Here is a 25737-nt window from a genome sequence, read left to right on the forward strand (position 1 = left end):
CCAGGGAGTTAGAATGTTTACTTAGGAAATGACGTTAGTGATTCATCCAAAATGTGGAAGAGGAAGCTGTGGTAGAGAGCCCTGGGTGGCATTCCTTCCTCCAGGGGCTGGCACTAAAGGAGTGATTGGAGGTACTCACGAGGTGTCTCTCATTTCGGTCCCATAGCTGCTGGCTCTTGACTTCCTTGTCTTTGAGAGGGCACATTAGCAAAAATAAATGAGAATACAGATGACCTGAATACTTTCAGCATTTATTGAGTAGACATATATTGAACTTTATATACCACAGACATGGCTTTTCTTTTTTGCCAGCATCTATCAAATTTCTGTAAATATTATTCACATATTAGAGCAAAAAATAAAATACCAATTAATTCCTCAAAGCAGAAACTATATGGACCATATTTTCTGACCACAATGTACAATAGTTTTAATCACACACACACACACACACACACACACACACACACACACAAGAAATAAAAAAATCTGAGAGAAAAATCATAACTATAATTACAGAGTATTTTTAAGTAAATGAAAATATGGTCAAATCTGAACTCAGAGGAAAAGTTATAATCTTGGATGATTATTCTTTTTACCTTAGTAAAGACTGAAAATAAATGAACTAAGCACAATTTCAAGGAGCTGGTTTAAAAGGAGTGGCAGACAGAGAAAAATATTGTGATGCATTGAATAAAATGGGGTCAGAGAAATAACCCAAGAACTTGAGCCAATGAGGCGAGGGGGGAAATCTAAAGGTGCTCCGTCATTTTCCTTGGAAATAGATACTGTCCTTTCCCAGGGTGTATTTTCAGTACTTCAGTATATCCTGACTTCCATGAAGACATGGAAGTCGTTCAATAGCTGTTTAAACTTGAGATGATTTAAAAAAAAAAATCTGCCACTTCTTTATTTTTAAAAAGGAACTATAAAATTGCCATTATCTTGTTAAAATTTCAAAGTTCAGTTAAAAGTTTCTATTACCCACAGAAAGATTGAGGACTATTTAAAACTCCTTATTGGAAGCTAAGAACAAAACAAAACAAAACATGTTCTAAGAGTCAAAAACACCAGGTGGTGTACAAAACACAACAGAACAGTAACAGAACAGACTGTAAGGGATCGCTACAGGATGTCATTAAGCTAGTTTCATTTTTTTTTGTCCGAATTGTTTGTGAGGATTTTTGTTTTGTGACAAGTCTGTGGAGCACACCTGCTCACTCAGGTTCCTGGGGTTGCTATTTTGGGCGATGCTGAACTTTCTTTTATTCTCAGATTTATAGCAGCCTACGCCCTGCTGGTCAGTATTTGCTAAAGTTGTCAGAGCATGAAAAAGCTACTCTTTCTCCTGAGTTTCTCCACCCCTGGAGGACACAGATCCCTCTATCTCCTACTTATGCGGACTCAGATTCCAGAGTAGGCTGACTTTCAGCCTTTAGTTTTTACGATGCTTGTGTGTCCTTTTCAGTACTTCACAAGTATGTCAGTGAGTTGTAGGAAGAAAGGGACTATTAGGGAGCACTGGGGCTGTTAGGTGGACCCGATATTATATAAGAATTCTCTACCTAATTTTCCCAACTGTGTTCCTTGGAATGTACTAGCTGATGCTAATAAATGTTCTGCAGGTTCTAAATCAACTTACTTATATCTCAAGTTTCTGTTTATGCACATCACGCTTTTTCACAGCTGCACGGGCCTGGCTCTGGGCTGGGGCTGACAGTAAGTTTCCTCCCTGGCTCCCTTGTCCTTGGAGCAGCCAATGATCTGGACCAGCATTCGGATTTCTGGTGGTTTTTTTTTTTTTTTTTTTTTTGCCTTTTAGCAATTCTTGGCACCGGGGTATTTATATGTGTTGTGATCTTCCCACTGATTTTATTTTTCTCCTTTTAATAGCAAACCTGTAATAAGCTCCTACTATGTGCTACCCAGCTGGCTGCTTTGAATACATAACCAGATGCTGGCCTCTTCCTCTTGATGGGAGAGTGTGTGTGTGTGTAAGCATCCATGGCAATCTGGGTTATGAGGAATCTCTTACTTTCTCTCTGATATCTGGACGACTCCAGATCTTTAAGGAACACTAGACATCTTGCATTTGGAGGGTTAACCGCCTGCCAGTACTTGATATGTGCAAAACCTTATGGTTCACCTTGTGCAGAAAGTATTTTTTCTCCTTTCTAACATTGGCTCAAATTACAGAGTTCCTGTTACAGTTACCTATTTTTGTGTAACAGATCACTCCCAAACTTAATGACTTAAAAAACCCATATTTATCGTGCTCATAAATCTTTCCCTTGGGGCAGGGCTCAGCAGGATGACTGCTGCTCTGTGATGTCTGGGTTGCGCTCAGCTGCAGTAACGTGTGGTCTTGCTGGGTCTCTCCAGCACTGTGGGCTCACAGTGGGTAAACTTACATGGTGGCTCAGGGCTCCTAAGGGTGAGTGTTCCAAGGGATCAAGGCAGAGGCTTCAGGGGCTTTGTGACCCAGCACGGATGTCATGCACTATCACTCTGCTGTATCCTGTTGGTGACATAAGACCAGCCCTGACTCAACGTGGGAAGGGCTGCACAAAGGCAGGAATATCAGGCGGCAGGGCTCACTGGGGGACCACCTTGGAGGCTAGCTACCGTAGCCTCCTTCTGTTCAACTTAAAAAGGCAAACTGCTTATTTTTTTTTAATGCAAATTAAATTTGGATAGGATGCAACACAACTGTATGCAAAAGTTTCTGTGGATGTTCTACCAGAAAGAAGAGATCAGGACACATGTTTTCTATGCTCCTTCCAGCCATGGTGTTGTCTTTATTAAATGGAATACTGACTTAGAGGCAAAGCACGTCTGTATTGCGGCGTACCATGTTATGGAATGGCAGTCATATTATCCACCCTGGCTCTCAAAGAGTCCATCTTGACTCTGTTTTTCATGTATCAGAGAGCGAGGAAATTCTGGATGCTGGCTTTTAAACTGAGAGTAAGGCATCCCAACTGCTAGAAACCAGCAGCCATCCTGTCTGGGCTTCACGCTGAGCAGTAACAAAAGAAATCAGTGGAGACTTAACTATGCTTTGGTTTGGGAGATAATGCTTACTGCCTGGGATGTATCCACTTAAGTCTTTTAAAAACCAACGGTTCCAATGATTTTATTGCTCTGTAACAAAATAAACCAAAGGGACACTGCAGGTCTTTGTGAATCGAAGTTTAACCGTATTAATGACTAATAGGATGCAAGTTGGAATGCTGGGAGGAGGCCTGGGGAGGAAGGCATCACAGTAGATTGCATTCTTGTAAACATCAATACAGACACAGCCACAGAGGTTCCCCTCGATGCTAAACAGGCACCAAGTCTCTTGCCTTCAGAGGGATGAAGCGTTAAGGACTCTTTCCCATTTTGCATCTGCTGGGGCATAATATTCTGCTCTTCATGAGAACAGTTTCCCATTTGGCTGCTTTTCTAAGATGCTCTTTCTGGCTCCCCGCAAGGTGGGCTCAGTGTCTAAAGAGGGAGGCCCTACAGGATGGCAGAAGGGAAAACTGCTGCCCCTGATTCAGAGGACGTAACAGGAGGCTCACGCTCACCATGGAGATGTTTTGCCACACTGTCTTCCCCAACCCCATCTCCTTGGGGAAAGGACTTCATGACTGAAAGGGCTTCTGATCATCAGTAAGGGCTTTCTGCCCCTCCGTGCCCCTTCTCTGCCCACTGCATCCTGCTCTGCCAGCCCTGTCCGTAACCAGAGTGACAGGAGGGGCCGCCTATGGCAACCTGGGGGCAGATCAGGTCTGTGCAGCCGGCACCATGTCAGCCTAGCCCTCACACGGAACGCTCACCGCCAGGACGTACTCAGGGACAGAAGAGATGGCACGATGGCAATGTGAGGGGGGCCTGTGGGGAGCCCTGGAATGTTGGGGGCTAGGGAGTAGGGCTTCCTGATGTTCTGCAGAAAGACTGCTTGGGGTTTCAGATGTGAGGATGCTGATTGGCCAGTATTGGGGACAGAGATCTGGAACCAGAATCCCAGTTGGCTGCGTGGGTCTGAGCCTCACACTGGGGCCACCCCGCAGACTGGAGCACACTCGGGCGGGCTGGCTGTCACACCACATGGCCAGGGATGGAGCTGAGTCCTATGGGCGGCAGTGGTTACTGCCCCCTAGGACAGCACTTGGGCCGACTCTCTCAGCCTCAGCCCCACCTTGGGCAGCCTTGGACGTGCTTGCGATGGGCCCTCTGCCATGTGGCTGTTACCCCGCAGTCTCAGAGCCTTGAGTCTGGTCTCACTGTTTCCTGGGTGGCCGGTCAGCGTGGCAGCTCCTCTGGGTTAACACAGCGTGAGATGAGGCGTCACAGCGGGGCTCGCCGCCGGCCAGAGGAGGAGGGGCCGGCAGTCAGATGTTTTCTAGAACGTCGAGGGGGACGAGGCCTCTCTTCTTTCCACTGAGGACTCTGATGAAGCCGTCCTGTTCTTCTTCCGAAGTCACACAGATCTGAATGCCAAGGAAGAAAACAAGAAACGTGTCAATGGGAGAGAAGCTAGAACCCCTGTCCTCAATCACGGCTGGCAGAGGTCAGCGGAGCAGCAAGTTGGAAAAGGGAGAGTGGTTTAGGGAAGCTGTGGCTTGATGAAAGAAAGGTTTGAAAATAAATTGGACAGAACCCTGGGTTTGGAACTAGGTCCAGGCTTTGAATGTTTTCTGAGATTGAGCTTCATGAATGAGGATCAGTAAAGTGGGACTGATAATTCTGTGTCCCCCCAGAAGAGTCCCTGTAACGACAGAATGAGAGAATGCTTTCCACAGAGCTAGCCTGAGGCAGGCAGTGGGTCCTCAATACATTATTTTAAAATCCAAAATAATAGCTACCATTCAGCGGGCTCCTGTCACAAGCCTGGAAGTTTAGGCACTTCCCTGTAATATTGGGAAGTCAAAGGCAGCTATTTCATTCCTGGTACCAAGCAAATAGATGCTAACACCCTGCATATTCTGGAATAAGAACACCTATGCTAGACTTAAAAAGGCAGTGGACAAAATCCATTTGGGTGCCTTGTCATTCACCACTTATAGGCCACTGACGGGCACAGAAGGGTGGATGTGGCTGGCTGTAAATGAAAAGAGGTTTTGAAGAGCTGTTAGCATGTTGCCAGTTTTTCCTGCTCCACCTGCTTCCAAGGGCGATGGGTTATGTCTCAGGCTGGATTCCCTAGAGGCAGAGCCTGAGACAGGAATCCTTGTGCAGGTAACTCGCTGTGGGAGGTAAATCCTAACTGGTCCCAGTCTGTTTCTGTCCTCCTTGCTGGTGATTCTCTTAGTGGTTCCCCTAGGACTCAGTTCCAGCCAATAAAACAGGATGGAGTATCTTCTAGGGAACTTATGGGATGGCTTGTTTTCCTCTTAGAAGAGATGTACTAGGAGGAAAATCTCTCTGTGTAGCAAGGATTCTTGGAGTGGCTGCAGCCATTTGTGACCACGAGGGGAGGTGGCTGACATTTCCAGGATAGCAGAACAGACATGGAGAAATCTAGATTCCTGATTTACAAATGCAAAACTGCCCTGTGTCCAGCTCTTTTATATATTTGTATATTTCACATATAAGTACACTGTACTTTTTGAGGTTGACTCACTTGGAGTTTTGTGACCTGAGATATGTATTAGTTCAATTATTGCCGTCATAGCAAATTACCACAAACTTAGTGGCTTTCAACAATGCAACTTAGTATAGAATATTATCTAATGATTCTATCTGTAAGTCCTATGTCTGGTGGGCTTGGCTCGTTTTCTCTGCCCTGGGTTTCACCAGAACAATATCCAGGAGTCAGGAGGGTCTGATTCCTTTCTTTCTCTTCTCTTTCTCTGGGAGACAGTCTAATTCCAGGCTCAGTTAGGTTGGTGCTGAATTCAGTTCCTTGCAGCTGTGAGACTGAAGTCCTTGTTTCCTTGCTGGCTGTCAGCCAGGGGTCATTCTCAGCTCCTAGGGGCTGCCTGCCTTCCCTAACTTGTGGCCCCTCGCTACATCTTCAGATCCAGTAAGGGTGGGTTGAGCCCCTCTCACACATAATCTCTTGCTGACCTATCCTTCTGCCTCATCTCCCTTCTGCTGCATCTCACCATCTCCAGCCAGATACATTTCATTGCTTTTAAGGATTCAAGTGATTAGATTTGGCCAATTTAAACAATCCAGGCTATCTCCCCATCACAGGGTCTACAGTCTAGGACTCGGTCACATCTACAAAGTTGCTTTTGCAGAGGAAACAAATCTGGATTTGATTCTTGTGTTGCAGTTCTGGAGATTAGAGTCCTAAAGTCAGGGTGCAAGCAGGGCTGCCCTCCTTCTGGAGGCTCCAGGAGAGAATCTGCTTCCCAGCTGGCAGCGTCTTCAGGCCCCTGCCTTCCTCGGCTCATGGTCCCTTCCTTCATCTTCAAGGCCAGCAGCACAGCATCTTCAAATCTCTCTCTCTGCTTCCATTGTCACAGCTCCTTCTCTGACTCTGACCCTCCTGTCTTGCCTCTTATAAGGACCCCTGTGATTACTTTAGGTTTTCCTGGATAACCTACATCTCAAGATTCTTAGCCACATTTGCTGAGTCCCTCCTGCCATGTGAGGGATTAGGACATGGGCATCGTTGCCTCTGTCCTACCACAGATGAAAGGATATGTTGCTATAAAACATCAAAAAATACTGCAGGAAATATGTATATATCTGAAAGTTCTTTTAGACACACTGGATATGGTAGGTTGAAGAAAGACTTGGTCTTGATATTTTAAGAGAGAATCTCTTGGGGTGAAGAGATGATGTAATGAGATGCAAAACAAACCAACCGACCATGCTACAAAGGAAAGGGGGCTGACTGAGAAGACAGCACTCCAAGGAAACAGACACTCAGTTAAGATCAATATTAGAGGTGATGAAAGACTGAACTACAACTTCAGAAAACTAAAGTGAAGTTGGGGACTACCTTTAAACATTCTCTGAGGAAGAAGTGGAGTGATGAAGTGGAAAACAATAAAGAGATGAAAACTTTAAGAGAAATACGGTAAAACAGTGATGACTCAACCAAAGAGTTACTAAATTCCTGAAGGAAGAAGTATTAAGATCAAAAGGCAAATGACAGAGGCCACCTATGGCAGACCAGGTGTAAAGATTTTTAAAATACAGAAAACTTTTTCATAGTGTAAGAAAATAAAGTGCATAAACAGATCATTCATAAAAGAATGACAAATGCCTGATACTACATGATAAAATTTCAACCTCCCTAACCCCTAACCATCCAGGAAATTGCTATTAACATGAAACATTATTCCTTTATCAAAATGACAGATATCAAAAATAGTAATGTTCAGTTGTGGCAAGGGTGTGGTAACCTGAATGTTCTCAGAAATCGCTGATGTGGGCATGAATTGGCGCAGCCTTCACAGAGGCAAGCGGGCAGTAGGCATCGAGAACTGAAGAAATTTTGTATCTGTTTTCCTATGAATTCTGAAGTAGATCCTAAAGAAATAATCAGAGTTATAGAAAAAGATTTAGGTTTAGAGATGTTCCCTGCAATTAGGAATATTTTTTTAAAAAGCTTTGAACATCCAATAATAGAGGACATTCTTGTATATCTAGACGAGGGGTTGGCAGACTTTGTCCGTAAAGGACTCAGTAGTAAGTATCGTAGGCTTTGCGGGCTGTATGGTCTCTACAGGGATGATTCTACCCAACTACTGTGTGAGAGCAGCAGGTAACACATACGTGACTGAGCGCAGCAGTGGTCTAAATAAACTTTAAAAACCAGGGCCAGGTTGATCCGTCGATTATGGTTTCGCAGCCTCTGATCTACATGATATTATATAACTGCTAAAAACTGTCTTTTGATAAACATTTAGTGACTATGTTTTAAAAAAAAAAGTTGGGAAACCAAATAGATTATGGTATCAAAATACAAATTTGAAGAAAAGTTTCATGGGAAATAACCCAGAAGTATTTGTTCTTAATAGCTCAATGGTTGAATTACCCGTGATCTTTATTTTCTTTATAATTTTTTGGGGGTATTTTCAAATTTTCTCCATAATAAATGCATTTTAGGTTTACAGCCTAAAAATAATTTATCCGTTTTTCTTTAAAGCTTTTATAGAACACAAGGATCAATTAAAATAGTTCTATAGAGATGACAGAACTAGGGATAAATTTAAAAAAACAACAATGTTCAAATTGATTGAATAAGGATAGCTTTTAAATTTCAGAAGTGAAGAAAACATACTCCTGTGTCAGTACAAACTCTAGGTGTGTTCACAACGGAAGAATAACCTAATTCTGTTGCAGCAAGAGTTCTGTGAAAACATAATGTAATAATGGTGAGACAGATCAACCCCTGAGGCAGAAATGTGATTTAATCAGAGAGATGTGTTGCATTTGTTTCCAGAATCAAATTTCTTCTAATTTGCTAATGACCATTTGTCTCTATATTTTTAGGGTTATAAATATCACACTGGCTATTTTCTGATGTCTACTCTGTTTATTTTCAGTGGCACTGGCCACTGTGGATGTAGTCCCCGTTTAGGCTTGTCTCTGAATGATGATGGTGGCAAGGGTCATGACCTTGCTGAGACCCATGGTGGCCAGGCATGGTGCTGGCGCTGGACACAGGTGCTGCAGTTAACCCTCACCTCCAAGTGAAGAGGAAGATGCTACTATGCTGATTTTACAGATGAGAACGTTGACATTCAGAGGTGACTGCCAAAACTCACACAGGATACAGATCCATGTCTGCATGACACTAGAATCTGTGTTTTTTTGCGACTACTGTTATACTCCTGTCAATCAACAAGCGTGTTTGGAAATTTTACACCTAAAATAATTTAAGACATTGAAGTGGAGACTAATTTTTTTTCCCTCAATAATAGATTTTTAAAATCTGTTGTTGTTTGTTTGTTTTTTGGGGGATAGGTAATTAGGTTTATTTATTTATTTAGTGGAGGTACTGGGGATCGAAGGCAGCACCCAGGACCTCATGCATGCTAGGCATGCACTCTACCAATGAGCTATACCCTCCCTCCTACAATAATAAATTTTTAAAATGTAGTTTGGTGGGGGGTGGGTATAGCTCAAGTGGTAGAGCACATGCTCAGCATGCATGAGGTCCTGGGTTCAATTCCTAGTACCTCCTCCAAATATAAATAAATAAATAAACCTAATTACCTCCCTCTCATAAAAGTTAAAAAATAAAAGTACTTCCTTTCGGGGGCTGATATTTTCCCAAAATTGGATGCCATATTGATGATAAAGCCTGAAAATAGAGAATTTGTGTAGGAGTAAAGAGACCTCAGTGCCTTCTGTTGACCTACATGCCATGGAAATACAGATGCCTTCAGTTGTCACAGAACTACTAAAGGACTATAAAATGAGAAATGGAAATGCAGGTTATTTTCAAATTTTAGCTATGATTGGAAAACCTGGGAAGTTTGTAAAAAAGACTGATTCCCTGCCTTTATCCTGAAAGTTTCCGTTTCAGCAGATCTGGGGTGGAGACAGAAATCTGCATTTTCAACAGGTAACTTCTGATTCAGGTGGCCCAATGACCATGTTTTAGAAATACCAGGCTAGTCAAATACCAGGGGTTACAGCATTTTCCTAAAGAATTGTGGGCGGATCCCTGTGGTTCCAGGTTCAGGCTGAAATGCTGTGTTGTGTCTTGGACGTGTCTAAGTGAAGAGACCAGGTTGGTTGTCTCACCTGGACCCCTGTACATTGTCAGTTCAACCGGGAGAGAGGAGAACGCAGGTGTGAACCCATTCCCAGAAAATACTTTTTTGGGGGAATGTAGCCAAGGAACTGGTAGAAGTCACCAAGCCAACGTTCTGCTTCTAGAAACTGATCAACTTGAGCAAATTTTAACTTGCCTTCTGGTTTCACTGATTTGTACTTTAATGACAAAAAACAATGTTTAATCTCAAACAGAGAAGCACAAGATTATTCTGAGGGAAAAAAAAATCAAACAAGCTAGCAAAATTTATGTAGTAGCACGTTGCTAATACAGATGAACATTCTTCCTGAATGTACTTCATTCAAAAGACTCCAAATTTTTGGGACAGGGAGGGTACAGCTGAGTACACTTGGAGACATCTGAAGCATGGGCGGGGAATCCAGCTGGGAAATGTGCCTGTGTGCTCTGTGGGGTGTGTACGGCATTAGAGGTGGGGTCTCAGTCTGATGAGGGTGACCCCATTGCCTGGAATCAAGAATGACTCAGTAGGGCTTCTATCGGAGCAGGAATTTGTTTCCAAATTTTCTGGTCCTGGGACGTGTGCCTTTATGACACTTGCCTTCCCGGGGAACCAAGCTATGCACACAGCACTTTACACCCAGAGTTTGTTCCACATGGTCCGGGAGCTTGTAGACCTGTCTTTCAGTTCCTGTCTGGCCACGCACCAAGTTTTGGCCCCGTGAGCAAGGCACGTAACCTCTATCAGCCTTTGTTTCCTCGTTTACAGGGCATGTGTAGGACTTCAAATAAAATGCAGGCATATAAGATTTACAAATGTCATATACTATATATGCACGGCAGCGGGGCTCCCCAGGGGTGCTGTTGTTATGGGGGGGGTGTCCCTCAGATGCCACTGCTCTTTCCAGGCAGATGATGGCTTCTGCTGTCCCTTGGGAGCAGGTGGAAACACCAGCTCCAGGGAGAATGAGCAACTTTGGGCAGTTTGCTCTTGTGACAGACATCACCAAGTGATTAACACTGAGGTTTTGCGTGTTGAGATCCTACTACGGTACTGTCATTGGACTAAGTGTATCTTTTCTCAGAGTGAGTACTCTGAACGGGACTCCGCTCATTCTGACTGACATGGATTGCTGTCTGTCAGAATGACTGTCCCTCCGTCTCGGGCGTACTCGGGGTGTGTCAGTGTGCTTCACTCACCTGATTCTCTTTCAGTGTTATCTGCCCCTGTTCCTTACACCCAGTGAAGGTTCTAACACATCTAAAAATCTTCTCATTTTGTTGTACTCTCTGAACAAAGTTGGCTGGAAAGAAGCCAATCCTGTCTTGAATTTTCCCCTGAAAGGAAAAAGGAGGCATGCATCCACAGTTGTAGCATCCGTTGTAATTGTAGTTACCGAATGATTTTTCTTAAAGAAAAAGGAACACTTACTTTCCACCAGTCTTCATTGGAGTCCTCGAGAAGAGTAATAATGTCTCCTGGCCTAAAAAGAAGAACGAATGAGTTGGGTGAGGAAGTAGAGGCGGAAAGAGGAAAACGATGGTACTAGACAGTCAGAAGTGATCGTTTTTCTCTTACACAAATAATCTTAAAATAAACAGAACGAAAATGGTCATGACTTTTACCTGTGCATCCCGTCCCACCCATGAGAACAGCTTTGTTAGGCAGTGAAATCAAGTGTACTTTCTGTGCTGTATTAAAAAACTCTTTAGCTTTAGTTTTGTATATAGACGATCATCTTCGCATTGTAAAAAACAAAAAAAAAAAAAACAAAAAAACAAACCAAACTTGGAAGTCAGTACATTTCAAGTCAATAAACTGGAGCTTTTTTATATTCTGCCCCATAATCCTCCTCCCACTGCCCAGAGATGGCCACTGTTAGTGGTTTCCTGTGTCTTCTTCTAGACGCTTTTCGGGGCACTTACATTTGCATATAGATATGTGTCTTGATTTTTCTCTTGCTTACTACTGACATCTAGAATGAGTCATTCTCTTTTTTACTAGCTGTATCTTCTCAGTACCTCCTGGAAACCACTTTAACTTGTCTGCCATCTTTTATGTTGGTATAATTTGCAGTTTTATTTTAGACTTGTTGCGTGCGTGTGTCTGTTACCTTCTTCATCAAGAATGACTTGGTTCTACCTGGGGACCTCCATGTTTGTGCTGGTGGTATTGTAGACATGGTGGTTATTTGCCACTTCTTGTCTGATTTTCACATCCATGTGTGTGCATGTGTGTGTGTTCATGTCTTTTAATTCTTTCCACTTGACACTTACTGGCGCTTTTACACTCTGAGGACTCATTATTTTTCGACTTAGGAAAATCTTGTGTGTTTTTTTTCCCCCCACTGTTTTCTCCCACTCATTTTCTTCTTTCTCCCTGGAATTTCTAGTCAACACATGTTTGACCTTCTGGGTCAATCATCCATATCTTTGTCATGCTTACACAGTTTCTATTTTTTTCTTTTTTAAAAAAATCTGTTCCAAAATTTCTCTCAATTTAATATCCCTTTTTAAAAATTTTTTTCTCTCCCCTCAAATTTTTATAATGAAAACTTTTCAAACAAATATATGAGTTGGAAAAATAGTATCAAGAACACCAATATAGCCATCACCTAGATGTAATAATTGTTAATATTTGTCTATTCAAGTATTCAGTTTAATCTTGCTGATTGCAGTATTTTGTGTTTGGGCTTGTCTCTTCTATTATTTATTACAATACTGAGAATATTAGGAAAAATTTTAATTTTCAAGGTTTCTTTGTTATTTTCTGAACGTTCCCTTTTCACACCTGCCACTTCATGTTATGGATGGAATATTGTGATAGATCTCTCTCAGGATATTGTTATGTATTTGAAACAATGCTTCCTTCCTTATTGAATGATTTGTTTCCTCGAGGGTTCATTAGCCTGTTCTTTTATCTTATTACTTCTCCTTCACGTCAGGGGATTTTCTCCAACACCTGTGTTTCTTAGTTGTTTCTTTATATTCATGACTGAAAACAGAGTGTGAATAGCTGGGTGAACTTCTCTGCTGCCACATTCTGCATCTGCAATGTGTGAGGGAGAAGTTCAGGCTCTGTTTAAGTGAGCAGGGTGTGCCACCTGATGCATCTCACTTTTGGATGCTTGAGAGTATAGTGGTCAAGCAATCTGGGTCCTCCTGCCACTACCCAGGTGGCAAAAACAAGAATGGATTTCTTAACCCTGGGAGGAGAAGGTCAGTTTACCTTTCTCTAAGTAGAGCTGCCTTTTCCTTTTCCTCCTGCTCTCTAGAAGGTCTGGAGGTCCAGTGTTAGCTCTTCACGATTCTTTTTCTTTCTCAGAAAGTTTCCCTTTCTTTACACTACAATGTAATGGTTTAATTCAAGAGTCACACACTATTGCTGCCTATTGCTCATTCTAAGTAGTAATATGGTGTTATGGACACAGTTGGAACTCTGTATCAGTTATACACTGCTGTGACAATGCTGTGTAACAAACAGCCCCCACACCTCAATGACTCACTCTCATTTTTGGGTGATGACTGGGGTGACTTTGCCTTATTCCATGTTTCTCATACTCTTGAAGGCCAATTTGGACATTCATGGCCTTGCCAGGGCAGCAAACAGAAACATGCAAAACACACAGGGCCTCTAAGTCTTAGGCTCAGAACTGACGCATTGTCATTTCTGCCTCATTTAATTAGGCAAAGCAAGGCCCAAGGCCAGTCCAGACTCAGGGGGCGGGGTAACAGACTCCACCTCTGTGGTGAGAGGAACATTAAAGTCTCATGGCAAAGGGCATGGATACAGGGACAGTGAAGGAATGGGGCCATTAATGCAATGAAGCCACCGAGACACCCTCATGCTCTTTAATGAACTTTCTGTGAGTTCAGTGTCTCTTTGAATGTGCTCTTACATTTAAAGTTATTTTTTCCTGAGATTCTTTGGTCTCTGGTCATCTTCATTGTTCTCTATTTGCTGTGGTCTGTCAGGAAACTCCCAAGATTTTTGGGTCCCTGATAGTATTATTTCTAGTTTTTGAGTACTATTATGGATGTATTCTTTCTGACATTTTAAGGGATCGGAGCAAAAAGGGAAGTAGATTTGTGTGCTCATTTTTGCTATTCTGGTTCAATCTCCTCTGCTGTCATGTTCAATTCTCAGTTAATATCTATCTTCATAGGAGATTCCAAATATAACAGGCTTATTGCACCTGAAGCATTAAACACAACTGGCATTTTGGTATTTCAGCAGTCACAGTGTCATGCTGATGCCACAGAAAGCGAGAAGGCTGAAAATCACTCTTTTCCCAGGTGAGGGATTTAATTAAGCAGCGAGGATGAAAGTGGATTTAGAAAAATCTTTCTAGCTCCAGCAGATTTTATTTAACCTAATAACCTAAGAAACCATATGTCAGTATCAACCACAATGACTTTGCTGATGGTTTGGTAGATATTATAGGTAGAGAATCAAGCTGGAGGTTGGGAGAGGCAGGTTTTCCTAAGGGTGTAAAACAATACCGCCTGAATCCAATCTCTAGTTTTATGGTCTGGGTAGAGACTCAGTCTTCACAGTCCCTGAGCCCATGATCCATGGTAACTAAATCACACATTAGAATCAGGCACTCGCTGGAATACATGCGATAATTTTATGAGAAAGACCAGACATACTCCTGACAGTGTGATGGGGAGTCTATCTTTTCCCATAAAACAGCTCCGCCGGAATCTGAAAACTGCTTGCTGAGTGAGGAGAAATTACATTCACCCCTCGATTCTTTGTTTGGTGGACCCACTCATTCAACAAATATTCCAGAAGGCTGACTCTGAAAGAGCTATCTTCCTAGGCACTGGGGACACTTTGTTGAGTGAAGGCCTGACTGGAGCTAATCTTCCAGTGAGAGGGATTGATAATAAATAAGCAAATGCATAATTAAACATTTAATAAATAATAAATATAGAATGTGTAACTAATAAACATATGATTGCAAATTGTCAAGGGCTATGAAAGAAATAAGCAGGATGCAGTCATAAGGAAGAGTGGACTCCTGTGATATTCGTTAAATATTCGAATCAGCAGGAAGAGACAGCGCATGTCTTTTTTTTTTTTTTTTTTTTTTTCACTTTAGGGAGGCTCTTCCTCTCCTAGGGCAGCACTTGAATCCATGACAGCAGCTCTCCTACATCCGGGTCAGCCAGCACGGTGACTGGGATTTTTACCGCCCTCGTGCCCCTGCCGGGCATCACCCAGCGATCTCAGCAAGCCTCCCCCAGAGCCTGCGCTAAGCCTTAGAATCCTTTCCATACTGGGCTCCAGGTGATCGGTCTGAGTGGGCGTGCACGTCAAAACCCCTCTGTGTAATATACAATTTTTAAAAATTGGAGTATAGTCAATTTACAGTGTTGTGTTACTTTCTGATGTACAGCACAGTGATTCAGTTATACATACATATTCCTTTTCATGTTCAATATTTTAAATTTATTAAAAAAAAAGTCGACCCAGTTTTGAAACTTTGGCTAGAGATTGGTGAGTTTCCCTTAAACAGCTGATTAAGTCAACACCCTGCACCGCTTCCCTTTTCGGGCTGGACTGTATCAGGGCACTGAGTACCAGCCCCGGCCCCGACTGCCCCGGGGCCAGGTACCAGACAACCAAGGACAGCCTCTACACCCTGGAGTCTGTGAAATTATTCAAATCAGCGAGTCCCCAGGGAGCTTGGGGACCCTCACTAACCCCAGCTGCTGGCTGTACATAAGCTGCCCCTATGGCTCCAGCCGCTGTTCCCCTGACTCCCAGGTTGGCCCCGTGTGACCCTGTGTGACAGCCTTTCACTCCCAACTGTGAGTTCTCTTCTCAAACTGTTCTCACCTGAGTTGCCCTCTCCTACATGTGGGGTCGATGTGCTCCGTCCTGCCATCAAAGAACTCAATTCAACATTCTGCCCACCTGTTCTACACAGGGAGAACCTTGCCACTGACCCCAGGGGAATGGCGGCTTAATGCCTAAAATACGCCTTCCCTTGCTAGGTCCTGGGATGGTCACTGCTGTGTGTGACTCCACCTCCGGTCGTTTCCTGCCTCCGTGGCTGCCTGGGCCCCTGCATAAAACAACTCTTTCTTATTTCGAGGTATCATATTCCAGGCATGTTCAAAGGAAGCCCTGTTCTGGTCTAACAGGAATATTCTTTCTTTTATGTGACTTTATGTTCCTAATCCTTTCATTATGTATAGATTTTATAATTGAATTCTATCTTTATTTCCAAATTCTTGGAGACAAACTTGTCAGGACCTCCAAATACTTGGAAAAAAAAAAAAAACCAAAAAAGCCAAACTTTTCTAATTCGATCAGAGCATCCTACATTTAGGTGGAAATTCTGCTGTGTTGTAACCCAGAATCAGATACCGTGATAAAAAGTATAATGCACTCAGTAAACAATACCAACATGAGTGTCCTGTTTGGAGCAGACAGATCAGAACAGTGCAGCTGGCCTTTGCTTTTTAAAGTTTGTTCAGGCAAATGTGTCTTAAACCCAGAGGAAGATTTTCACATTGGTAATATCATGATCTATGGAAAATCTCGAAATGAGGAAACTGTAGGCCATCAATAGGAGTAGGAATGAAATAACAAAAGCCAACTACAGAATCGGCTTACTGGTGAGGAGGGCGGCGTGATTCGTGTGTGTACGTGTTTATGCGTATGTGTGTGTGAGCTGTATGGTTGCTATCTGGGGTCATTTTCAGCAGTCCTCTGCCTCCCTCATTTGTCAGTTTTCCACTTGCACATAGCAGCTCATCTTGCCCATAGCAACTCATCTTGCCTTTGACTGGGTAAACTGGTTTCAGGGACTCGGAGGGCACAGTGTACACAGAGCACGTGAATGTGGCAAGTGAGCGCTGGCATCTACAGGGAACTCTTCTGCAAGGTGTGATGAAGGCAGTTTAGTCTTCCGTGGATGGGAGCTCCTGGAGAGTGGACTGTGCGTTGCCCTGAGGCCCCCTGCCCAGCCCCTCTCAGTTCCCCATCCAGAGCAGATTCCCGGGGGTGGAGACACTGACACCCTCCCAGTGAGGTCACTGCTTCCGAGAAGTACCTTCTCCACTGTCTGAGGCAACCCTGAGACCTCAGCCCGGCCCTCCCAGGGGAAGCACACGGACGAGGTGGCATGCTCTGGGCTTTCCTTGCTTTCGTCATGTTTCGGCTGATAGTGAATATACTGGACTACAAAGGAAATTTGACTTTCTAATCCCTTCATCTCTGCCTCCTGAGGGGAAGGAAATTAGGTGCCATTCAAGTATTTTTGAATGCTTATGACACATTCGGTCTTGGGTGTGGCCTGAGGGTACAGAGATGAAAAGATTATTCTAAGCATCCATTTTCTTATCTGTCAGGTGAAGATAATAACATACCTCATATTATTATAATATTTATTATTATACCTAATAATAAAATACCTCATTTTTTTTTTTGTGGATGAAATGAGTTAATACTTGTGAAGCACATTTAGATAACCAGCCCACAGGGGATGGTTGCTATTATAGTTGTTAAGAAATAGTTACTGCCCTCAAGATGTTGGTAATCTCAAAGGGGAAAGACGTAAAAGGAATTTACAGTCAGTGTCATTGCTAAATGAGAAGTATGCTAAAAGAGCACAAATGTGCAGACTTGGCCACGAACAAAAATCCCAAACGTATATGGCTCTTTAAAATTCAGCTACTTCAATTATATTTATATAATTACATACTGTGCATGACATATATATATATATGATCTATATTTACTTTACAAAGTTGCTAAGTGAATTAAATGAGAACACATATGTGGAAGTCTTTAGCCCTGTAACTGATACACAATAGGGCTTTAAAATTCTAATTTCCTCTTAAAAAATGTAGTTTTTCACTGGGAAATGGGGAGATTTAGTAATCAGTACCTTCTAGGTTGGGTGTCCACGTAGGTTTTGGCAGGGACAGTTGATTAATGTATTAATCTTTGACCTCTTAAGTGGCTTCAGATGTTGACCTTTGACGTAATTCAGAGTTTTGGAAGTGTTTCTTTTAACACCCTCATCCCCTCATCTCTCTTGCCCCTTGACTCCAGGTAGTGACCAGAGAGGTGTGGCAAGGCCCCGGGTGGAATGAGTACTCTATAACCCAGGTGGCTGATGGCAGGGGAGATGTTGGGAGGTGGCTGAAGGCAGGGGAGATGCTGGGAGGGTTGAGGAGCTGTCACAGATCCTGGAGAGGGTGGCAACGTTCACTGAAGGAAGTGGCATGACCAGGTGCATTTTCGCACAAGTCAGTCAGTCAGGAAGAGACTTCACCACTTACAGGTGGGGTTTAATTCCGTCTCTCACTCCACTAGATCTTGCTTCCTCTGGTCTCACTCAAACTTTGTGAAAACTCATTAGAATTGTCCAATTTACTCTGCAACTATTTGAGGATATTTTTATATTTCTTACACTTTACGATTCACTAGGCAAAAAGAACCCCAAATCAGCCGCCGTCACTCAGCCAAAACAGATCTCCTGGAGAAACCCATGCTGAGGGAGCAAGGCCAGGAGCCCATCTCACTGCTCCGTTAGTTTGAGGGCTACTGCTTAGTTTTTCGCCAGGCCCATTTCTCAGTTTCCATCATCCTGGTCCAAAGCCTTTTATAGCCTGAGCACAGTGGGCAGGTAACAAGGAACTCCTGAACTCTGCAGTCTGATTTTGTCTTAAGTCTGGCATCTGTAAGACGCCTGCACCTTCTCAAGTCCAGGCCAGCTCGGGGAACAAGCTTTCAGCGAAAGGGCCACTTGGATGGGATTTGGTAAATGTTCCTGAACTGTCAGGGATCACGCTCTCCAGAACCTAACTGAAAAAGGCATTTGAGTGAGAGGGAGGCTGCTAAACACATTAGCGACATTTGGGAAGACATGGGTTTCTTGACACAGTGCAGCATCGGAGCATAATATGCATCAGAGACGTTCCTCAAATAGCCTTAATTGCATTTTGATGTCCTGGTGACTGTGAAGCTTATTTTTAAATCAAATTTGTGCATCAGAATTACATTTAGTTTTAATTAAGCTGATGGATTCGCCAAGCAGTGATGTACTTAGAGAATGGAAACGAGACACCAAGAGAGTCCTACTTTGTCTTACTCTGTCTCAAGGGCTCTCCTTTTCTTACTTCATGGAGGGCTTATACGACTGTACAGAGTGAAGGACATTACCTAATAAGTCACAAGCCAGAAGCCCAACGCAGATCACCACACTGAGCATTGTTGGAGGACCAGAAAACCTATATTCTGGTTTGGGGTTGGCCGCTGGCCCACTGTGCATCTTTGGAGCAGTCAGATGAGTCACAGTTGTTCTCAAGTCTGGCAGATAATCAGAATCCCGGGGAACATTTAACTACACAGATCTCCAAGTGGGACCTGACTCTTTAGGCCTGGGGGTGGTCCAGGAGTCTCTGTTTTAATAATATTCTCCAGGAGATTCTTATAGGTTGTAACAAGTGGCTTAATCATCCTAGCCATAATTTTCTCCTTTGTAAAAATACTACTTGCTATGAGTAACGTCCTAGATTTGTTAAAAGAATGCAAAGGGCTGTCGGAGATGGTTTGGAAGACTTTGAAATGGGCAAGAAGGATGACTGATATGGGGGTTCTGTCTTCTGGGTTATCTCCCCCTTTCAGTGTAAATTTGAGCTCTTTTACATCTCTGCAAGTTACAGAAAATTGATAATAATGCAAATGATTCTTATCCATAGAAAGGCAAGTGCACTGTGTCTGGGAGAATGTAGTCAGTTATTACCCCGAGAGCACCGACCGGTTTTGCACCTATTTGTAAATTCACATCAGCACTCCTAATTGCCTACGTACCTGTGATGTGTGACTCCTCATTTGACCCAGATATGACATCGTACTGGTTCTCTCATTCATTAATGATTCAAATTAAAATTCTGACATGTGTTTACTGTATATTTGCATAAGTAGGATTTTATCTTAATTTTTAAAAATGATTCTTGACCAGGAATGACTTTTCATGAATACACTCTATAAATCACAAGTTTCCTGTTCTTTCAAACTAGACTTAATGATCCTAAAAGATTAATGAGTGATGTGAGTGGCCAAAATGGGAGAAGTGTATACACTGTCTGAATCTGCTGATGACTACAAATGGTCAGCCTTCTCAGAGAGGAAACCTACCACCATGAACATAGGAGGGAAAGTTTGGGGTAGGAGAAAGACACGTGGACCAAGAAGAGTCTGCCTTCCTGGGTTCTAGCCCTCAGTTACCACTTTCTAACCTGAGTTCCTGGACTTGATTCTCCCTCTCTCCCCTCAAAAGGTGAAAGGACCATGAATTGTCTCATTGGAATATGAACTTAACAGTGAGGTGTCCATTTGCTAAGCTTTAATTAATTTTAAGACAGTCTTTATTTAGAATGAAGACTGGAGTGAATACAGTAATCTAAATATGCTTCTGCCATGAATTTCTGCCACTCCTTTTGTAAGGGGGGTTTGCAATTGCCCTGCATTTGGTGTGTCATAAGATAATTCTTTTGTTCTGTAGTTTAACCTATTCTCCCACTGTCGTTTCCTCGCTGCTCACTAACCAAGCTGCACAGGCACCCATGTCCCTCTTTCTGGCAGCTTTGGCTTGGCTGCGAAGCCACCTCCTTGTAAAGCTTTTCCTGACCTCCCAAGGCTGCTCTGATGCCTCCTTAAGGTACGGTAGCAGCATCCGGGACCACCTCCCCACCCACAAGACCTCACGCTGGAGGTGCTTTCTTGTTCACTCTTCTAGTCTGGGCCCCCAGCCTCATGACCACTGGAGCTCTTTGAGAACAGGGCCTGTGATCTCTTCACCCAGCAGGAAGTACATGCTCATTCACGTGTGATGAGTGGTGGGGAGATGGAACAAATCCTGGCAACAGCCACGCAAGGGTTAAAACCCCCTTTTTAACTTGTTTTCAAGTGATGCTTTGAGTCAATCAGGAAGAGGTGAATTCAGGCCATCCATCCCGTCTCCAGAGGTTCTTGTGAATATTAACTAATGAGACAAATGCTTGCCTGGTTTTGCTCAGACTCACCCGTGGAAAAATCCGAGACTAACTGCTTCCAAAAAAGAGTCCAGAGACTCAAGACTCTAAATCAAAATTTGGGGTTACAAAATAAGGTATGTTTTTCTTTGAAGCCCTCCAAACTTAGGTGTTCTGACACACACATTGAGTAGCAATTAATTTGTATCTTAGAATTTAATAATATGCGAAAAGCAGTCCCTCTCATCCCCCTCTTGGCTTGTAAATTTCTCTCTCTCTCTCTCTCCCCTTATGAAATATGGCCATTATCATATAACTCTGTCTGGGGGAGAACTAATAAAAATGAAAATGACTTAGATGTGGAAAGGCAAAATGGACTCTTTGGAATAGGCATATATGGTCACTACAATATGCATTTGGATCTCTGAGTCTTTTACTTATTCTTGATCTTTTATTTCAAAGTCCCTCTGATGTGTTAAGGATTTGTGCTTACTCAGAGTTGTTTACATCTGCTGATTATTTGAGCGGTATCAACTCAGCAAAGCCACTGAAGTTATTCTTACTGATTTTAAAAGAAGGTGCGTTGGTGTGAATAGTGAGTGAAATCTGTAAGTATGTTTTGCAGAGGATAATGGGGCTGGTTCCATCTTCAATGTGGAGGGTAGGGTTTACTTTCATCGAAAGGCATGTGTTTATCAAGCTTTTGCTAGTGTGTGAGTGTGTATATGTGTGTAAAATATGCACATGTATTTGAGTGTGAGTTGAATGTGTGAGTTTGTGCATCGCCTATGAGTGTGTGGGAGTGTATCTGTGCACATGTGAGTGTATCACACACACCTATTCACGTCCTTGGCCAGGGGGATGAGTCGACACACTGCCGTTGTGAGTTCACGAGGCGGTGTAGGAAAACAGTGGTGGCAGTGCTCAGGATTCTGGGGTTCTCTAGTCTGTATCTCAGGACCATTATAAACAGCTGTGCTCATGGATTAAGCTGGCATTCCATAAAGTAATTTTCAGGGCTCTTCAAAAAGTTGCTAATAAGGGTTATGGGTTGAAATTGTCTAAGATCCTTAATTATAGAAGGTTGTCTACTATACAAGTTCATTACACTCAGAAACCTGGTGGCCGTTTGACATTACCAGACCTCAGATGGTCAGCAGTGGTCTGGAGAGCCCTTGCGTGGTGGAATCACCGCTTAGGCTTCAGTGCGAAAATCCCACAACTGTAGCTGTCAGGTCAGCAACCACAGAACCTGCTCAGAAGATGAGGGCCACGGGGTCACAGCCTCCTTAACGCCAGATCAATGAGAGAAAGTCTCCTTGGATGTGCTTGGAGTCTAGAGAGAGGCTCTAACTGTGTTTTCTCCACTATGTATCTTTACGGTGGTGTTAATGAAGTTGATCAGAAGCCCAGGGAATAAAATGTGAAAATCGAAAGTCAATATATTGAGCACCTCACTTTGTACTGGGCATGAACTCTCGTATTTTACTTACATTATCTCATTAAATACTGTGTCCCTGGGAAGGAGAAAATGGAGGCTGCAAGAGAGTAAACACTTTGCTCAAATCGATGCAGCCAGCATGGGTCAGAGCTGGAAGGCAGACCCAGGTCTGTCTGATGTGAGATCCTGCTCATTTGTGCCCTGCCACCTTGTTCTCTCCTCCTCTGCCCACGATGGTGGGAGAGCAGAGCCTCATCCTGGTCTGTGGGCTCCAGACATTTGAGTAGGTAACAGCAGATGAATTTATGAACAAGTTTATTTTACACCGAAACTGTAACAAAGCAGATGGTGCTTTGAAGCGTCTGCCTTTGGACAGCATTTGGAGACTAATCTTGGGACCACAGCACCTCTAAGAGGGGGACTCACTGCGTGAAGAGTAAGGAGGCAGCTTCCCTGTCTCCTCTGATCCCACCCCTCCATCCCCAAACTGTGAGTGTTCCAGTGAAGGCTTGGCAGGGCTTCTTCCAAATTGTCTGAAACCCTTTGTTCTTTGTGACTATGACTACTGGCTACTTCTGGTCTCTTTTTCTACAATTTCTTCTTGACAAATCATTATTATTCACCCTGGGCCCAGCGCTTGTCTCCTCTAGGAAACAGGTCCTGTTTACCCCTCTGAGCTTGGCTTGCTCCTCCTTTATAGTTTCTATGACGTGATCATGGACTTTAGCTGCCTGCTCACTGTCTATTAGTTGGCACAGCATTAGTTCATTCATTCATCTCCACAATACTCATTCATTCATTCATGAAATATTTATTAAGCATCCACTGTGTTTCAAGAACTGTACTAACCTCCAGGGACCTAAGGGTTATTAGCCAACACAGATTTTTTTCCTCATGGGGTTTACAAGGGGGATAGAAGTTAACCAAAGAATCCCAGAAATACATAAGTACAAGATGAAATTAGTGCTTTGAAGGAAAAAAAAATATGGTGTTAGGAAAGTACACAGCAGAGGGTACCAGGAAGTGAGATCAGAGCTGAGATCTAGTGCGTACGTAACAGTCAAATGAGTGTGTGTGTGTCTGTGTGTGACGGTGGTGGTGGTGGACGGGTAGGAAGATGGGGGATGGGGCAGAGCAGGAAGCAGGAAGAAAGGTTCCTCGGCAGGTGATGGTGTAGTCCTTCTCGGGGACTAAAGGCCAGTGTGGATGGAGCAGGGAGGTGAGGGGAACAGTGGTGCAAGACACAGCAGGAAAGTCACCAGGGATGAGACTGTGGGTCCTAGAGGTCCCTGGAGATATTCTGGTCTTGACCTAAGGGAAACGTGAGGACACTGGAGTTCAAAGCAATGTCATGAGCAGACGTAAGACAGGCACCATGATGCATAGAAGCAGCATAGAAGCAGAGGCTCGGACGGCTTGGGGAACGCCCCCAGACTTCATGGGGGTCACACCGCCAGTGAGTGGCTCGGTGAGGGCTTAAACCCAGGTCAGGTGATGCCCATACTTTTTACTCTTAAATATTCAGTGAGTCCATGTTGATGTGTTCGCTGTCTCTTACTTCGTAAGTCTGAAAAGGAAGCATCTACTTCTGGAGTCTAAACAGAATTGATGGGAGCTAACATTATTAAACTCCTACTGTGTACCAGGTGTTATCTTTAGTCAACAGACATCCTATAAGGGCAGGCCTTGCATCCTTATTTTCCAGATGAGAAAACAGAGGTTCAGAGACTGTGAGGTGCCCTGTTGTTACAGAGCAGAGGAGATGGGCAGGTGGTGACATCGTTCACTCCTAGCATCCCCTGTGCTCTCACATCCTTTGTTCCCTTTCCTGAGGATAATACCCGGCACGATGCCCTGAATCCAAACACAGGCGGGATCAGGGATTTTCTTTTTCTACCTTATGGTTTAAGGAGAAAAAGATATTTCACAAAGCCCCAGTTCATTTTCATTCAAGGAATTATACTAAATCTCCAAAGCATTGCCTTACACATTCTAAATCAAGAGCTTGGCTTTTAAAATGGGAACCTAGTCCCTTTGCAAAAAAAAAAAAAGTAAGTATGATTTATCACTCCAATCTTACAGTCTATGTTACACAGACATTTCACTCCTGGGAATGAATAGTCCTGTTTGCCTCGAAGCAGACTGTAAACGTTTGATTCGTGACCAGATGACTTGACTTTTAATGGCCTGCAACTGACTAAAATAAGCCCCCAAACTTACGACTACCACCAGGCAGTTAGACTTTATTCCTCAGTACCCCAGAACCTTTCTAGATTTCTCTGGGGTTGTTTTTCCCATCTGTTGACTTCAGAAAAATCTTCTAACATGAAACTGTGGGACCTGCACAATGGGGAGTTGTTATATTTTAAATTGTAGACACCCAAATGGTAACCTCAAGAAGGATCCAGTATACTACTTATTGCAAAGTAAATACAGGTCATCCTTGTTTCATCAGCAGATGGTTAACTGTAGACTCTGAGTTGAGGGCAAGGCACCACCCCAGCGATGAAGCCCAGGCAGGCTCTGCCGGGCAGGGTTTGCTACATCTTTGATAGAATAGGGCTTCCCCTGATCAATGCCATCTCCTGCCGCATCTAAGCCATGCTGTTTGGATAATGTTTCCAACTCCAGCCAGTGAGTTCAGCATGGTGATTCTCCCTCAAGGATGGAGAAAATGCAGATGGAGAGCCTAATTGTCTGAATGAATCTAAGGAGCTTGGATCCAGGCCTGAACTCTGTTCTGGAAAGGCCTAAGAATCTGAGTACAGATGAATAATGAAACCAAGGTGACCCTGGGTGTGAGGGCAGAGGTGGGGAGAGCTGCCAGACTCCTGCAGGATACCTCCATCTGCTACGGAGTCTCGCTGGGTGTTGCACCCTGAGGGGCAGCTGAGCTGCTGAGGGTGGCCCCGTGGCATATGGGACCCTGGAAACACATGCTAAGTTGAGGTGTCTGGTAGCTCTCTCCTCTTAAGGAGCTTGGGGGAAACTGGAAGAGGAGAAGGCTGATTCCACAGAGGAGGAACCATATTCTGGCAAAGCCAGAGGGACCATGCAGGGAAGTGGCACAGACCTGTGGATGTGGAAGAGCCAGAGAGCTGCAGGGTGGAGACAAGGCGTTCCAGAAGCCGTCTGCAGGGGCCGGCCAGGGACTGAGAACCCAGCCTGCAGGGCATTCAGACAAGTGGAGCCCACCCCAGAATGAAGGCTGTTTCCCTAATGCTCTGACATTTACATGGTTTTTCGTGCTAATTTCTCTGTCCACTCTCTTCTGAAGAGGAAAGAACCCACTCTAAGGGCCCATTTGGCTAGAAAAGCAGCCCCTTGTATCCTGCTCTAAGACTGGAAAACGCCAAAGCCTTCTGCTGAGATCCTTGTGTTCTGGGTCACGATTACTGGGAAGGGGTGAGGTCTTTTCTCTGAAACAGGCCGGTGAACACCACATTACAAAAACTGTGATGACTACCAGTTCCTGAGTGTTTACAATGATTGTGCTGTGTGCTTTATGAAACTGAGGTGGGAAGCCCCATAAAAAAGACCGGCAGGGCCACTACTCTCCTGTCAGCACTATCCAGTTCCCTGGCCCAGAGGCTCTATCTCACTT

At 43.7% G+C, this 25737-nt stretch overlaps 1 protein-coding gene across 3 annotated transcripts in view; it reads right to left on the reverse strand.

The window, feature by feature from the left end:
• Positions 1–1765: 1765 nt before the first annotated feature.
• Positions 1766–25737, reverse strand: part of STAC (SH3 and cysteine rich domain) — a 198787-nt gene continuing 174815 nt past the window's right edge. For 2 of the 3 annotated variants that reach the window (XM_032459291.1, XM_006188360.3), the window contains 3 exons: positions 11124–11175; positions 10892–11029; positions 1766–4478 (listed from right to left, as the gene is read on the reverse strand). In XM_032459291.1, coding sequence (XP_032315182.1) covers positions 4380–4478; positions 10892–11029; positions 11124–11175 — 289 coding nt within the window. In that variant the 3' untranslated portion in view covers positions 1766–4379. The remainder of the gene's footprint in view (positions 4479–10891; positions 11030–11123; positions 11176–25737) is intronic. The other variant, XM_032459292.1, reaches the window with a different exon arrangement.

Source organism: Camelus ferus, chromosome 17 (genome assembly GCF_009834535.1).
Source record: "Camelus ferus isolate YT-003-E chromosome 17, BCGSAC_Cfer_1.0, whole genome shotgun sequence".
NCBI classification, from domain to species: Eukaryota; Metazoa; Chordata; class Mammalia; order Artiodactyla; family Camelidae; genus Camelus; species Camelus ferus.